The 16328-nt window shown below is 51.2% G+C and overlaps 1 protein-coding gene across 2 annotated transcripts; it reads right to left on the bottom strand.

The window, feature by feature from the left end:
• Positions 1–1706: 1706 nt before the first annotated feature.
• GIPC1 (GIPC PDZ domain containing family member 1) lies at positions 1707–15348 on the bottom strand. Of its 2 annotated transcripts, none has more exons than XM_066347188.1 (9): positions 15107–15348; positions 11631–11684; positions 8057–8143; positions 4989–5308; positions 4132–4317; positions 3880–4060; positions 3009–3121; positions 2634–2715; positions 1707–2502 (listed from the first exon to the last, which is right to left on the bottom strand). In XM_066347188.1, exons 4-9 carry the CDS (start codon positions 5274–5276, stop codon positions 2351–2353), a joined length of 1002 nt encoding a protein of 333 aa, XP_066203285.1. In that variant the 5' UTR covers positions 5277–5308; positions 8057–8143; positions 11631–11684; positions 15107–15348; the 3' UTR covers positions 1707–2350. The 2 variants fall into 2 exon arrangements, with proteins under 2 accessions (XP_066203285.1, XP_066203274.1); XM_066347177.1 differs by lacking the exon at positions 15107–15348 and adding an exon at positions 13868–13995.
• Between the last annotated feature and the right edge of the window lie 980 nt (positions 15349–16328).

The following is a 16328-nucleotide window of genomic DNA, read 5'->3' as shown; positions in this document are numbered from 1 at the left end:
GTAGAGTAGCTTGGGTCGGGTCCAGCTAGGACAGAGCAGCAGAGTCATACCCCTGGAGGGGAGAAGGAGGCCAAGTGACCAGGGGACTCTCCTAGATCCTGCTTAAGATGCAAGTGACACCTGGGACACACCTGTGGACACACAGCTGCAGCCTCACTTTCTGCCCTGAGAAGTAGGGACACACACACACACACACACACACACACACGGTCTCACACCTGAATACTGTCATATCTCCTAATACCCCGAGATCAGCCACCATCTCAGCCTGCCCCCAGCCAGCCACATTCCTGAGAGTCTGGGGGTCAGCCACTGTCACACCCCTGAGATCACTGAGAAATTTGCAGGCCCAGTACCAGAGATATCCCCATAATTACCAACTCTTAACACTGGGCACTTCTCTCAACACCCTGAAATACAGCCCCCCAATCACATTCGTATCACCTAGGGATTCTCACTAATAGTCTAAGATAAGTTCCATAGGCACACTCCACACCTGAGATATGAGTTGCAATACCTTGGATACCCTGAGATCTTACCAGTCACCCCCTACCCTAGAAACAGAAACATCCAGACATATATGCTCCACATTCTTCAGTCTCATGGCCAAACTCCACGCAGACACTGCCAGTTAACACACACAAACACCCAGGCACACACAGTCGTTGCACCCAGTTTCCTCAACAGAGGGAACCACAGCCCCATCCTTCCATGCCTCCAGCCCTCCATTTGGTCACAGATCATCAACAGTGATACACACATATCCTACTCTCAACACTGAGACACACACCAAACCCTTCAAACCGGAGTCTTCTACTGGCATAGACATATGAAACACCCACTGGTGCCCAGGAATGCATGGAGTAACCCAGACAGCCGCTGCCCCTGCCCTACCAGAGGAGTCATGCAGCCCCAGCATAGCAGTCCCTGCACCTCTCTCAACCTGGAGGCCAACCGTCCACCCAGTGGAAATGGGGAGAGGACTGGGCTCACATTTCCCCTCTCGGTTCACCCCAAACATTCTTGCAGGGACCTCCAGCCTAGTTGGCTCCCCTCCCTTCAATCCTGGCTCTTCCCTCCAGGTCTGGCCATGGTCCCACCCACCAACCCCTCCCTTCCCTAATCCCCCTCCAATCCTCAAGTATGAAGTGGGCTGTCAAAACAAGCAGGCTGGGTTTATGTCCAGTGCACAACACGGCCCGCCATGGACACCCACAAACCTTGCATGTCCTAACAGGTGGTATGTGGTGGCGTCATGACTGTTTCCCCAGCTTCACGGGCTGGCTCCTACCCATAGCTCTTGCCCCAGCAGCCCCAAGACTCCATTTAAGCCCCTACCCCCATTGTTCTTTTTCCAAATCAGGCCCCCCACCAGCCCTGGTGTTCCCCACAACCCTGGGCTGTATTGCAACAGCCTTATGCCCACTATTTAACATCAGGCAGGGTGGCAGGAGGCCATGTTCAAAAGGGAGCAAGACTTGAACCGTCCAGTAGGCCAAAAAGCTCAGGCCTTGCCTGGAAGCCTGGTGGCCCACAGCCAGGAGTCTCATCAAGCAGAACGGGTGGGAGGGCGTGCGCGGCCAGGCCAGCTCCTAATTCAATTTGGAGCCCAAGAAGGATAGATTTCAGCTGCCACATTCTTTCCTAGCCTAGGCCCACCCCACATTCCCCCATCCCCACCCCCCACCCCAAGGCCACCAGACAGGTCCAACAGCAGAGCCTTTATGTTCCAGACAGTAAATTCAGATACAAAAGGCCACTGCCATCGCCCCTCATGCCCTCTCCATCTGGGCCTGGGCTGAGGGGAACACAGGAATGGAGTGGGAGGTTGGGGGTTCACAGCAGACTCGTGTTTCAAAGGTGGAGGTAGGGAGCTCCACTGCAAGGGGGTGGCAGGAGGAGGAAATTATTGCATTTGCTGAGGGGGATACCCCTCTTTTGGATTCCTTGTGTTTGAAAACCAGGGAGGTCAGGACCCCCAAACAGAACCCAAGGCCCCAGGGAGACGGAGGGACCAGTTTGGCAGCTGATGTGGAAAGTGTTGGGGGTGGGGGCTGGCTGCCCATTCTGGATGGTCCCTCCCAGAGCCTGACCTGGCTGAGGTAGGTGGGGAACAGGTGTGTGTGTGTGTGGGGGGGGGGCTGGGGACCCCAGCCAGGCTGGGAACCAGGGAGGGGGTGGTACCAATTGGAGTGGGACAGGGGCTCTGTCCCACCTCTGCGTCATGTCATCCTGGGACTGCTGGGCCAGGGCCAGTCCAAGCCAGATGCTGGAGTCTTGGCCCTGGTGTCCCTACCCCAGAGGCTCCCGCCAGTCTGGGCTTAGGTCATTGCAAAGTCCAGTGGGAGGGCTAGTAACGGCCAACCTTGGCGTCTCCAATGGCACCCCAGACGTCAAAAACAAACTCATCAGGGAAGGCAAAGTCACCAAGCCGCTCATCCAGGGCCTCAGCCAGCTCGTCTGGGTTCCTCTTGTCCTTCCCAAGCTCCACCATGGTGGCCGCTGGGGTGTGGGAGGAGCAGAATGGAGGCACAGACAAGGAGAGGTGCTCAGGGGAGATTCAGTCCACAGTACCCGGAAGCCTCCTCCCCCAGACTCCCACCCTTACTCAGATTCAAGTGCCAAACACTCACCCAACTCTGTGTCCCTGATGCCCATGTAACTCTCCAGGAGGTCATCTACTTTCTCAATTGCCTTCTCCTCAAAGGCCGAGGGCTAGAGGTAGGGTGGGAAGAGGGACAGCAGCATCATAATAATGTGAATATATAACTGTGATTGTATTTACTAAGTGCCAGGTCTCTTTTTGCCACTTTACGTATATTAATTCACAGTTCATTCTCCTGACAATCCTGACATTATCAGTGTTATTAGCCCCCCCCATTTTATAGACAAGGAAACTAATAAGACCCACTTATCCAAGAAAGGTCCTAGAGCTTGGAGGAGGCAGAGGTGATGCTGCTACGTGAGTGTGCAGGGAAGAGGGGCTGGAGCTTAGCTGGAACACTCACCACATCCTCTACGGTGGCAGGGCCCCTGGATCGGAGCCGCAGAGTCCCTCGGCCAGTGCCCAGCTGGGGGCCAGAGCCCGGTTGGCCACCCCTTGAACGCATGCTGATCATGTCTGCAGAAGGCAGGGGAGGTGTAAGGGTGGGGGAAGTCCAATTCCAGTATGTCCTGGACAGGAACCTAGACATCCTGGCCTTACGCACCCCTTTCTACCTTCTCCAAACTCCTGCAGGCTCTGGGGGCAGTTGGGGGCTGAGGTAATCCCAGGAAGGCAGGACTCCTGACTCAAGCTTGGCATGGATGGGGGAGGGGCAGCCAGGGGCTGGGAATGGAAAAGGCTGAAGAGGAGACTGAAGGGAGCGACTTCTGCTCCCAGGCCTGAGGGACAGGAAGGGGGTGGGGCCTTGATCTCTAGCTGCTCTCCCCAGGGCCAAGGGGGTGTTGCTGCTGAGCCATAGACCAGCCCTATCTGCCTGGGGAAGTGTTTCAAAGTCTCCCACCCCCATCCTAGGGGCCTGGAGCCCATTCCTTAAAGTTAGTGAAGCCAGACTGAAAAGTGGGGGGGCTGACACAGGGCAGCCAAGCCTGGCTTATCGGAGCAGGGAAGGCTGGCCAGGGTTGGGGGCACTTGGCTGGGCTAATGGCTCCTGGAAGCTGGGTGTGGGGCAAACTTCCTTCTTGCCTCCACTCTCCACCTAGACTGGGCAGAGAGCTAGCACCCCCTCTCCAACACAGGGCGGAGCTGTCCCACTTTCTAATTCAGCCAGCTGGGCTTAGGCGCCACCTTTTGGTAGTTTGTGGTACATCAGCCTGGACAAAAGTGAAGGGGGGGGGGGGTGTAGTATACTTATGGTTCACGTGGCAGCCCCTCACCAAAGGCCTTGCGGGGCTCCGTGAGCTTCAAAGTGAAGGTGCGGCCTCGGGGCAGCTCCTTGAGCAGCCGGGCCACCTCGTAGTGCCGATAGCCCAGCAGGCTCTGCCCGTTGATGGCCTCAATCATGTCGCCCACGCTAATTAGTTGGATGTGGTCCATGATGCTACCCTCCTTGATACGCTGCAGAGAGAGGAGCTGTCAGCCCCATGGCTCCGCCCCTGGGCCCTACAGCCTGCCCTAACCTCAGGCACCTTGATGAAGGCGTAACCAGCCCCATTGTCTGTGATGGTGAGCCCCAGCGCCTCTTCGGACTTGAACACCTCCACCTCCTTACGCTGCCCCTTGACATGGGCAAAGATGAAGTCCTCCAGCCCAATCTGGCCCCCCAGAAGCTTGTCCATGTCCACTTTGTGGGTGTTGAGGGTGCAGAACATCACCTGCAGAAGTAGCAGACACTCACTCTCACCTTCCTCCCTTTGTCCTTTGCAACCCCAACCTGGGGGAGACAGGTGGAGAGTCCAGAAAGGCCCCGGGGTCCCCACCCCTGGGAATGAGGGAAGGGCCCGCACTGGGATATAAGCTCTGCTAGAGCTGGACTTTCTGTCCTAGCAAAACCTCCCTGCTGGTTCCGGGGTAGAGCCTGGCCCATTCTTGGTGCTTAGTAAATGCTTATGGAATGAATAAAGGGCAGACACCCACCTAGCCTACTGAGACCCCTGTAGCTACTTCTTGCTCAATCCCACTATTTCCCTCCTGGCCTGTTTTCTCTGTGCCCAAAGTTCTTGGGGTCAGACCTCCCTGTACATCATGGAGAAGTGAATCTTATATCCGGCCTCCAGCACCCACAATCCACCCAGGTGCAAGCCTCTCAATGCATGAGGAGACTATCACCCAGTCCTGGACATCAATTCCCATAATCCACTGGGGCACTGGTTTCTTAATACCTGATAGAAACTCAGCATCCAGCCCTGGCCTCCGGTCCCCCATAATTCAGTGTGGTGGAGGTCTCATCATCTACTGCTTTGGCACCTGAGCCCAGCACAGGTCCAGAATGCAAGTCCAAGTCTCTAATCCACCATCAGGACCCCGGGGGCTCCCAGGCAAGTACCTCAGCAGCTGGCAGCTGGAAGGCCTCAGCGATCTTGCCATACAGCTCCTTGACGTTGGTAAAGCCCTCGATGCGACCAGTAGGACTGCCGTGGGCCAGCTGGGTGTGGAACACGAGGCGAGGCCGCAGGGCCGGAGGAGGGGGAGGCAAGCCCATTTGGGGGCCTCCTGCCCCACCTCCACCCAGGGGCCCCGACTCCCCCACGCCCAGCCCCCCACGACCTGGCTCAGCTTCTTCATTTTCCACCAGAGGTGGTGCCTTTTTCCGCCGCCCCAGTCCCAGAGGCATGAGCAGCAGGAAGAGGGGCACACCCAGGAGATCTGCAGAGAGAAAGTAGGCTTAGGGTAGGCAGGGGCCTCGGGCCATCAGCACCCTGTCAGCCCAATGACATTGGGCTCCATGCAAATCCTCATCCAAGCACTTTTACACTCATATATCATATTAGCAGCTAATATCTGTTACAACCCCATGCTAATTGCTCCATGACCTTACTTATTAATCTTTACACTACACTGTGATACAGGGGTCATATAATATTACAGTTATACCCATTTTATGGATGAGACAGTGGAGGCTCAGAGTGGTTAAATTTCTCTTTATTTTTCTATCAGTTGCAGTCATTGGCGCTGTGCAAAACATTTCTGATTCTCCTTTCAAAGCACATAGGAAGATGGTACTCACTGATCTCCCATTATGACTGGGCAGACATGTCAGGACTTCTGGCCAATGAATTTTAAGAGGAAGTAACACATGACATTTCTGAACTGGAGCATTTAATTACTAGAGCGAGAGCCTCCAGAGGTCTGTTTCTCCCTGGCAGAGTGACCGGCCACAATTAATATGGTGGCGGTGGCTCCATCAGGCCAGGCCCTTAGTAACTACAGTGAATGGAACTTCCCAGCAAACTACAATGGACATGGAGCAGAAATAAAAATTAAACCTTTGTTGAATTCAGCCACTAAGCTGTTTGTTACTGAGGCACAACCTGTCCTGCCCAATATACTATTTTTCTTTCCTCTCTCCCCCCACTGTTTCTTTCTCTTTTTCCCTTCAAATATTGTTTGGACATTTACAACATTCCATACACCATTTTAGATACTGACTTCAATAAGCAAGGTCCCTGAATAGGGCCACCATGTGCAGTTACACAGGTTATTCACTGTGCAAAAGCATCAGCCCCTGGTGTGGTGATGTGCATGCTGGGAAGAAGGGCTGCCTTTTTCTAAATCACTCCTAGGTGGAAACTGGCTAGATGGGGCCCTATCTGTGCTGTCCAGAAGCATGCAGTTCAGAGAAGGAAGTGTAAATATCTAATATAACTTCTAACAATCCCATGAAGACAATAAGACAAGTTCTATAGACAAGATCAGGGAGGGCCTCTGAGCAGGTGAAGCTGAACCTGAGACTTGACTCATGGGAAGAAGCATTCACACAAGAATGCGAGGCAAGAACATTCTAGGCAGAGGTAATAGCCAGTACCAAGTCCCTGAGGTGCTTGTCATGTTTAAGGAATAGAAAGGACGCCTGACCAGGCGGTGGCGCAGTGGATGAGCGTCGGACTGGGATGTAGAGGACCCAGGTTCGAGACCCCGAGGTCGCCAACTTGAGCGCTGGCTCATCTGGTTTGAGCAAAAGCTCACCAGCTTGGACCTAACGTCGCTGGCTTGAACAAAGGGTTACTCAGTCTTGCCCGCGGTCAAGGCACATATGAGAAAGCAATCAATGAACAACTACGATATCGCAACGAGAAACTAATGATTGATGCTTCTCATCTCTCTCCGTTCCTGTCTGTCTGTCCCTATCTATCCCCCTCCCTGACTCTCTCCCTGTCTCTGTAAAAAAAAAAAAAAAAAAAGCCTGACCAGGTGGTGGCACAGTGGATAGAGCGTCAGACTGTGATGCGGAAGAACCCAGGTTCGAGACCCCAAGGTCGCCAGCTTGGACCCAAGGTTGCTGGCTCAAGCAAGGGGTTACTTGGTCTGCTGAAGGCCCGCGGTCAAGGCACATATGAGAGAGCAATCAATGAACAACTAAGGTGTCGCAATGCACAACGAAAAACTTCTTCTCATCTTCTCATCTCTCCGTTCCTGTCTGTCTGTCCCTGTCTATCCCTCACTCTGACTCTGTCTCTGTTAAAAAACAAACAAACACAAAAGCCTGACCAGGCGGTGGCGCAGTGGATAGAGCATCGGACTGGGATGTCAAGGACCCAAGTTCGAGACCAGCTTGAGCACGGGCTCATCTGGTTTGAGCAAAAGCTCACCAGCTTCAACCCAAAGTCGCTGGCTCGAGCAAGGTGTTACTCAGTCTGCTGAAGGCCCGCGGTCAAGGCACATATGAGAAAGCAATCAATGAACAACTAAGGTGTCGCAACGCGCAACGAAAAAAAAAAAGGAATAGAAAGGAGGCCTGTGTAGTTCGAACAGAGTGAGTGAGGGGGACAGCAGGAGGAAGTGAGGGTAGGGAGGTGACAGGCAGATATAGCAGGGCCTTGTGGGCTGCAGGGAGGACTTGGGCTTTTGCTCTGATAGAGGTAACAGCCATGGAGGGTCTAAGCAGACTCACAGCCTCAGGCTCACAGATCAGCTAGAGACCAGTGCGGATAGAGTGGAGAAAGCATTGGGAAGGTGTGAGAGAAGGTAAAAGAGGTGACATTACCTGAATGTGCAGGACCTTATAGACTGGGAGAGTTCTGATTTCATTTTTTAGACCCATGTCCAAAGTCATAAAGGCTGGCTGCATCCTAGGGTCCAACTCCCAAGCCCAAGTTCACAACCACAAAGCTGTCCCCTAAGGGGCTCAATCTTCCTGGGCCTCAGATGCTTGGCCTACAGGTGGGAATACAGTATTCTATCCTTGGCCAGGTTGTGGTGAGGATCAAATTATACCAAATTATCTTTTTCTGTGCAAAAGACTTCTTGTTCCCTCCCTTTTCCAGGAGCTGTCCTGGATTCAGTTGAGCTCAGTGGGCTGCACCTATCCTCATGCATCCATTCATTTGTTCAATCATTCATCTGTTCTCCAACAATTCATCTAGTATCATCTGGTCCAGCCCCATCATTACTCACCTAGACTAGTGCAATTGCCTCCTCTGGATCTTCCAGGTTCCACTCTTGTCCCCCCAGTTTCTTGTAAACACAGCAGCCAGAGTGATCCTATAAAATATAAGCCACACCACATCTGTTCTCTGCTCTGAATCCCCCCAGGGCTCCTAACTTATTTGGAATAAAAGCCAACGTTCTTCCCTTGGCCTATGGGCCCCCAAAGATCTGCCTCCCGTTACTTCTGTGCCTTCCCACTCTCCCCTTGCTCACTCCCTCCAGTCACACAGTCTTGTCCCAACACATTAGGCATAGTCCCGTCTCAGGGCCTTTGCACTGGCTGTGCTCCCTGGTAGCCACACAACTCACTCTCTCACCTCTTTTAGGTGGAAAATATATTACATTCATTTATCTTGTTCACTGTCTGTTTTCTGAAAGGGCAGGGAATTCTGTCTGTCCAATTCATCCTTATATTCTCAGTTCAGAGAACAGTGCCTGGCATACAGCAGGCGCTCAATAAATATTTGTTTAATGACTTACCCTAATATTCACCAGCCCACCAGAGCCTGGGCCCAGCTCTGGGGCAACAATGGGGCACAGGCTGTAGTCTCTGCCCTTGAGAGGGTCTTATCTCCCCACCAAAAATATAGTGTGTTTGGCCTGACCAGGCGGTGGTGCAGTGGATGGAGCGTTGGACTGGGATGCGGAAGGACCCAGGTTTGAGACCCCAAGGTCGCCAGCTTGAGCGCGGGCTCATCTGGCTTGAGCAAAAACAAAACAAAACAAAACAAAAAAACCCTCACCAGCTTGGACCCAAGGTCGCTGGCTCGAGCAAGGGGTTACTCGGTCTGCTGAAGGCCCACAGTCAGGGCACATATGAAAAAGCAATCAATGAACAACTAAGGAGTCCCAACGAAGAACTGATGATTGATGCTTCTCAACTCTCTCCGTTCCTGTCTATCTGTCCCTATCTATCCCTCTCTCTGTAAAAAATTAATTAATTAAAAAAAAATACAGTGTATTTGTAAAGTCATGGTGCACTTTTGACAGGTCACAGGAAAGCAACAAAAGATGACAGAAATGTGAAATCTGCACCAAATAAAAGGAGAACTCTCCCAGTTTCATACCTGTTCAGTGCAGTTTGATGTGGGCTCACGCACAGATTTTTTAGGGCTCCTTAGGTAGCTATCCTGTATAGCCTCTACAGACTCATCACTGACTGATGTCCTACCAGAACAGGGTTTCTCTACCAAACTGCCGGTTTCCTTAAACTGCTTATCCCACCAAGTAATGTTATTCCTATGTGGTGGCACTTCATTATAAACGCGCCGATATTCACATTGCACTTTGGTCACGGATTCAAATTTAGTGAGCCACAGAACACACTGAACTTTCCTCTGTACCGTCCACATCTCAACTGGCATGGCCATGGGCTGCTCTGCTGTATACATGTTGTTACATCATCATCTGCGCATGTGCACATGCTGCCACATCATCCTACAGAAACTGGGGGGTTTTCCTTTTATTTGGTGATTTCACATTTTTATCATCTTTTGTTGCTTTCCTGTGACTGGTCAAAAGTGCACCATGACTTTATGGACACACTGTATAAGCCCTACCTTGTAGTCCCCTATCTATTGCTTCTCAGCATAGAGTTGGGCACAGAGCAGACACTTCATCTAGCTATGGAAATAGGTACTATATCTCTACCTTTCATTGTGGTTATCTTTTTACTCCCCTTAATCAATGATGCTGAATAGCTTTAAAAGATTTTTTTGGCCCTGACCAGTTGGCTCAATGGATAGAACAGCAGCCTGGCATGCAGATGTCTCAGGTTCAATCCCCAGTCAGGGCACACATAAGAAACGACCATCTGCCTGACTGGGCGGTGGCGCAGTGGATAGAGCGTCGGACTGGGATGTGGAAGACCCAGGTTCGAGACCCCGAGGTCGTCAGCTTGAGCGTGGGCTCATCTGGTTTGAGCAAAAGCTCACCAGCTTGAGCCCAAGGTCGCTGGCTCCAGCAAGGGGTTACTCAGTCTGCTGAAGGCCCACGGTCAAGGCACGTAAGAGAAAGCAATCAATGAACAATTAAGGTGTTGCAATGTGCAACGAAAAACTAATGATTGATGCTTCTCATCTCTCCATTCCTGTCTGTCTGTCCCTGTTTATCCCGCTCTCTGACTCTCTCTCTCTGTCTCTGTAAAAAAAAAAAGAAGAAAAAAAAAAAGAAACGACCATCTGCCTGACCTGTGGTGGCACAATGAATAAAGTGTTGACCTGAAACGCTGAGGTCGCCGGTTTGAAACCCTGGGCTTGCCTGGTCAAGGCACATATGGAAGTTGATTTCCTGCTCCTCCCCCACTTCTCTCTTTCCTCTCTAAAATGAATAAATAAAATCTTAAAAAAACAAAACAAAAAAGAAATGACTATCTGCTTCTCTTCCCCTCCCTTTCTCTCTCTCTTCCCCTCTCAATTGGTTCGAGAGTCAGCCCTGGACACTGAGGATAGCTCAGCTGGTCCAAGCATCAGCCTCAGGTGCTGAGAATAGCTCAGCTGGTTTGAGCATAGGCCCAAGACAGGGGTTGCTGGGTGGACCCCAGTTGGGGTGCTAGTGGGAGTCTGTCTCTATTTCCCCTCCTCTCACCTAAAATATATATTTTTAATTTATTGATTTAAGAGAGAGAGAGAGAGAGACAGGAATATCAATATGTTCCTGTATGTGCCCTGACCCAGGATCAAATCAGCAACCTCTGCACATCAAAATGACCCTCTAACCAACCAAGGTGCACAGCCAGGGCTATGCTGCATATCTTTTTTTTTTTTTCTGAATACCTTTTAATACATTTATTTTCCAAATGGATTTGCCCTTTTGTGACTTGCCTGTTTATATCGTCGCCCATTTAAGAAAACTGCATAGCTTGTCTTTTTTCTTATTTTCTTTATATATTCTGGATACTAACACTATATATTCTGAATACTAGTCTTTTATTAGTTACTTCCATTAATAGTAGCCATCATTGGATTTAGCATACAGCAGGAACTAACTGAATATTTTACAAAAAATAAATTTTGAATGAATAAACCAGTACTGCCTCCTCAAGTTACTTCATTAGTTAATGATAAAAAAACACAAAAATCCCACATCACCTCCCCTGATTCCCCTCCTCCACCATACACTAGGAGGCAGGATACTAAGAACATGAGTCTGAAGTCTGGCTTCTCTACTTAATAGCTGTGTGGCCTTGGGAAAGTGTCTAAAGTTCTTTTGAAATCTAAGGAAATCATACATATGCCTGGAACAGTTCCTGGCACACAATATAAGGGTTCCATAAATGTTGGTGATTATTAATATTTCCATCAATAAATATGGGAAGATTCAAACTCCCTCTTTACCGCAGGACCCCCATACTCTATTCACCAATTCCCACCCTCCTTATTCCCTCTGCCTATACTCACTACCCTGGTTCAAGCTGGCTGCCAAGTCCTGACTCGTGAAGGAGGAATAATAACGGTAAAGAAAAGTGGGTGATTAATGAATTTGACTTCCAGGCTGGAAAAGGCAGGGTAGCCAGGGTTCAAATCCCACCCTTACCACTTACCAGCTGAGTGGCCCTAGGCAAGTCACTTCACTTAATGGGGCTCAATTTCCTCATCTGAAAAACAAACAGAATTCTTGTCTCTCCCAGTGCCTGTGAGGATTCAAAGAGATTATGCATGTAATCTGTTTAGCACTTCACCTGACATTCAATTTAAGGAAGCTGTTATTATTATATCACCTCCTCTCCTGTCCTGTCCTGTCCAGGAATATCCCTGTCCTTTCTGCCAGCCAGGGCCTATTCCAGGCCACCTCCTCCAGGCAGCCTTCCCAGTTTTCCCAGCCTCTTAGAACCACGCTGGGGTCCAGATGGCTCAGGACTATGAACTTAATTACATGTTGCCCTGGCAGAACTCTTTTGTCTTCCAGTCTTAGGCTGTCATTTAACTCTGTGTCTCTATTTTAAAATGTAAACCAGACTGTGTTACTCTGCCTCAAATCTTACAAGGGTTTCCAATCTTACAGAGAAAAAGCTCCAAACTCCGTAATGTGACCCCTTAACTCGCAGAATCGCCTCTTGGGCTTTATCTCCTGCCCCAGCCACCCTATTCCCAGCTTGGTACAGCTTCAGAGCCTTTGCTCTGGCTGTGCCCACTGCATGATCTATGCAGGCCTGGCTTCTTTTTGTCATTCAGGCCTCAGCTCCAAAGTCACCTCCTCTGAGTGTCCCCCTTGCCCAGTATTTCTACCATGCCACCCCCTCATATTTTATTCATAGCACTTATCATCATCAGTAGGTATCTTCTTTATTTACGTGTTAGCTTGTTTGTTGCCTGTTTCCCCTGCCAGAATGATAGCTCCCCAAGAGCAACGATTTTTGTTTTGTTTACTATTGAATCCTCTGTGCCCAGAATAGTGCCTGGCACAAAGTAGGTGCTCAATAAATATTTGTAGAATGAATGAATGTATCTTATGCATCATTCTGAGTGCTCTCTGAGGCCCTGGATCATCAGAACATGTGGAGCTGCAAACTGCCATGCTCTCTTCTTGTTCTCAAACTTGAACACAGGGCCGGAGAAAAGCAGTTTCAGCCTTGGCACTGAGTGGGTTAGCTGGAATTCCAGCATCCCCACCCTCTCTTCCCTGTGAGGGGCCTGAAACTTAGCAACCCCACAACCACACAGAACTGGGGGGGGCAGGAAGCAAAAACTGAGGAATGGGGTTCCTGGGAGCTTGCCTAAGCTCAGGGAGGGAGGACACCACACCCAGGTTCCCCTTTCCAGCATGGTATTGCTTTGGAGGGGAGGGCGGGAAGACTCTGATTCAGTCCTGTAAAACCAGCTCCTGGGAGAACACCTACTTCTCTGGCATGGGCCCAGGCTCCCTAGGGAGGCCCCTTGACTATCTCCCCTGAAGGACACAGGTACTCGGGTCTGGCCTTCCAGCTCAGGGAAGAAGAGACATGGGGGCAGCTTATTGCTTCTGTGGCTGGTGTCTGGTGACCTCTGGGTTGGAGAGGGAGAGGGGGAGGGGGGAAGCAAAGACCAGCAGGTGTGGCCCAGGTAGTATGTATAGTGTTTGTGTATGGGGGGGCGTGGCTAGCAGCAGGCGGAGGAGCTGCTCAGGAACATCTGAGCCACTGGACATGTAGTCTGGTGGCTGAGACTCCAGTTCTGGCCCCTAAAGTATGGGTTTGAGTCCTAGATTTGCCATTTACTAGCTGTATGACCCTGGGCAAGTCATTCCACCTCTCTGGGTCTCCTGCTTCACTCCTAAAAGTAACAGTATCTTTCATGAGGTGTTTAAATTCAATCATCTGCATGATAAATATCTGACACGGAAGTGCTCAATCAATGCTAGTCGAGGTTTGTTTGTTTTTTTGTTTTTTTTTAGGTTATTTTTTTTCACTATTATTATGCTCATCTCGGTCCTTCCCAAGACCCCCTGGGCCCTGGGGAATTGGGACGCGGCCAAAACTGGGGAGGCGCCTGAGTAGGGCTCAGAAATATCGATCCCCCAGCTGTCCCCGCCGGGTCCGGGGCTGTCCAGAGGGGTGCAGGGGCACAGGTGCAGCTGGAGACCCCATCCCAGCGGCGGGAGGCGTCGGACCCCCGCACCCAGGGGGAAGGGAGGCTTCCAGCTGGGAAGGAGTCTCAGGCACCCCCTCGCCCACCCAGCCGCGTCTAAGGGGTCGGCCCTACCCCGTACGATTGGCCGGATCCCCGTGAGTCCGCGACCCTGCGGGTCACGACAGGGTCCCCCGAGCGGCAGCAAGGAGACCCGCCTGCGGGGATCACTCACCTGTGCCGCCACCTCCCTTACGCGCGCGGAGCTCTGCTAGTCACAAACTCCGGCCCCGGCGTCAGCCGCAGTCTTAAAAAGGGGCGGACCCAAAGATCGGGCCTGACCAATCAGGAGTGGCCTTCTAGAGCTCACGGCCAATCAACGCAGCGCCTCAACGGGTTGGGGTGGGTCGACAGAAACATTCCAGAGGGATCCCTCCGCCTTGTTCAGCTCTTCCCGACCCTCCCCGCGCTGCAGCGCAGTGGACCTTCCCGCTCCGCCTAAGCCGCAGCGGATTGTACCACCGCTGAGCAGTGCAGGGGTTGCAGCGTCTGGACCCCGGCCAATTGAGGGGGAAGGAGGAGACAAGCGACCAATGGAAAGCTGGAGGCCTTGGACCACGTGCTGTGAGCTGAATGCGGGGGTACTGGGTGGTAAGGGACGGAGTGGGCTGGTCGTGGGAGTCAGGTGACCTTGGCTGAGGTTTGGGGAGAGGATGTAAACTCTTAATATACTGAAAAGTGGACCCTTTAGGAGGCCTGGGAAAGGGCCGAGGGTGCCCCCAATCCAGTTCTCCGCCTGGCCTGCTCCTGCTCGAGCCCGGCTATCCTCGGAGAGGATAAAAAGAGGCATTCATTCCAGGCTGACGGGCGGGGGAAAGAGATGAATAGGGAGGGTCCTGAGTGTCCCTGCTTCCTGAAGTGTACAATGGACAAGGGCATTTATTCATTCATTCATTCATTCATTCACTCAACTCATCAAATGTTTAATGTGCCCCTGCTCGGTGCCAGGCTCTGTCCTATCTCTAAAGACACACCAACGAGAAAGCTGAATGTGCTGTTTCTGGTAGAGGGTACAGTTCGTGCAAAGGCCTGGAGGCCAAACAGAGATAAAGAAAGCCCTTTGGGATAGTGCAATATCGTGGGAGCTAGCAAAGCAGTGTGAAAGGATGGAATGGGATGGAAGACAAGGGAGAGGTAGCCTGTTCACCTGTTCAGTATAGACCAGCAAATACTGTATCTATAGAGCATATACTAAGTACTAGATTACAAAGGATACCCAGGCAACCCAAGCCGCTGCCCTCAGGGAGCTGACCTTTCAATGATGCAATCTCTTCCATCTGACTGAAAAACCTGCCACCCCACGCCGTACAGAGCACACATATGTGTATGAAAGGACCAGGTAATCTCACTATCTTCAGGTTTGGCTTGTAACCGGGATTGCTTAGGCGGGGGGAGATCCGAGAAACAAACGTACCTTGCAAAGGCCAGGACGCTCAGTCCCAGGACAGGTGAGAGATTTCCTTGTTCTAGTTCCAAGCCGGCTGCTGGGAAGCCGGAGCTAGACCAATATTTCGCTGTGTGTTCTGGGAAATGTAGTTCTTGGAGGCCTCTAACTGCTACGACCTTTCTCAAGCCTAATTAAATGACTGGGTCTTTGCAATCCCCAGAGTTAGGTGCTCTGCATCCCAGCCCCGCCAAGCCCACAGGAGTGGCAAAATGGACTAGGAGAGTGGGCCCTGGGCTGCTGCTCAGGATTGCCGGGCGGGGCGGGCCCTGCCCCACCCAGTCGGCCAACACCGAGATTGCCATGGCAACAGGTTCAGCTATTGTCCTCTTCTTCCTATTCTGCTGACCTTTGCCACTTCCACTGAGCGATCGGTTACCTCAGCTGGGCCAGTGCCTTCTGTGGGATTGTGCCCACTGCCCTGGTACACCTGGCACCTGAGTTGCCCCCTTACACACCTGGAGAGGGCAGGATAAAGGCCATAGGAACAGTATGTCCTGAGCCAGAATCTCCTGAATCTACCTGTTGACTGTGAAGAAGTGCCCAGGGAGGGGTAAGGGAGTTGCCCAAGGGCACAGAGCAGACCTGGCACCTCCTACTCTCTTTTAGAGCTCAAGAAGCATGCCTGGAGACTGAAGCTGGTGAGGAGCTAAGATATGAATGTTACTTCTGTCCCTTTGGGGAAAAAAATGCTGGAATGCCAACTATTACATGCCCAAAAAAGGTTGAGTTAGAAAATCACCATTTTGCAGCCAGTAGATGAATAAATGATTCAGGCAAGTCTTATCAATGAGGAAGTAGATATTCAATCTCAAAGGAGCAGGCCACAGATTACTTGTTAATTAGAATGGGGAAAAGGTGCCAGTAGGGAAACCTGGAAATCACTAACTTAACCAAATGACCAAAGTTAATATCACTAGTGATGGGACAGGTCATGCTCATGTGCCCCCTGCTGTGATGTCTTGAGTCAGATACAACATCACCTGCAAAATATTTTGTCCTGCCTAAAGTGTTTAACCTGAATTTAATCTTGAGGAGAAAACTGGACATATCGTGATTGAGGGACATTCTGGAAAGAAAGAGGGGAAGAGAAAAAGGAAAGGAGGGAGAGAGAGCACAAAGAAGGGAAGAAGAGGAAGGAAGGAAGGAAGTAAAAAGAAAACTGACCTGCACTTTTCAAACAGATCTGTGT

Source organism: Saccopteryx leptura, chromosome 1 (genome assembly GCF_036850995.1).
Source record: "Saccopteryx leptura isolate mSacLep1 chromosome 1, mSacLep1_pri_phased_curated, whole genome shotgun sequence".
Classification (NCBI taxonomy): Eukaryota; Metazoa; Chordata; class Mammalia; order Chiroptera; family Emballonuridae; genus Saccopteryx; species Saccopteryx leptura.
Note: the sequence above shows the minus strand (reverse complement) of the source record. Positions and strands in the feature narration are given on the sequence as shown.

Excerpts from the sequence above, each read along its gene's own strand:
- GIPC1 (XM_066347188.1), bottom strand. The coding sequence starts at position 5,276 with ATGCCTCTGGGACTGGGGCGGCGGAAAAAGGCACCACCTCTGGTGGAA. Across the intron at positions 4,318-4,988 it reads TCCAGCTGCCAGCTGCTGAG|GTGATGTTCTGCACCCTCAA; the intron begins GTACTTGCCTGG and ends CTACTTCTGCAG. Across the intron at positions 4,061-4,131 it reads CTGGTTACGCCTTCATCAAG|CGTATCAAGGAGGGTAGCAT; the intron begins GTGCCTGAGGTT and ends CTCTCTCTGCAG.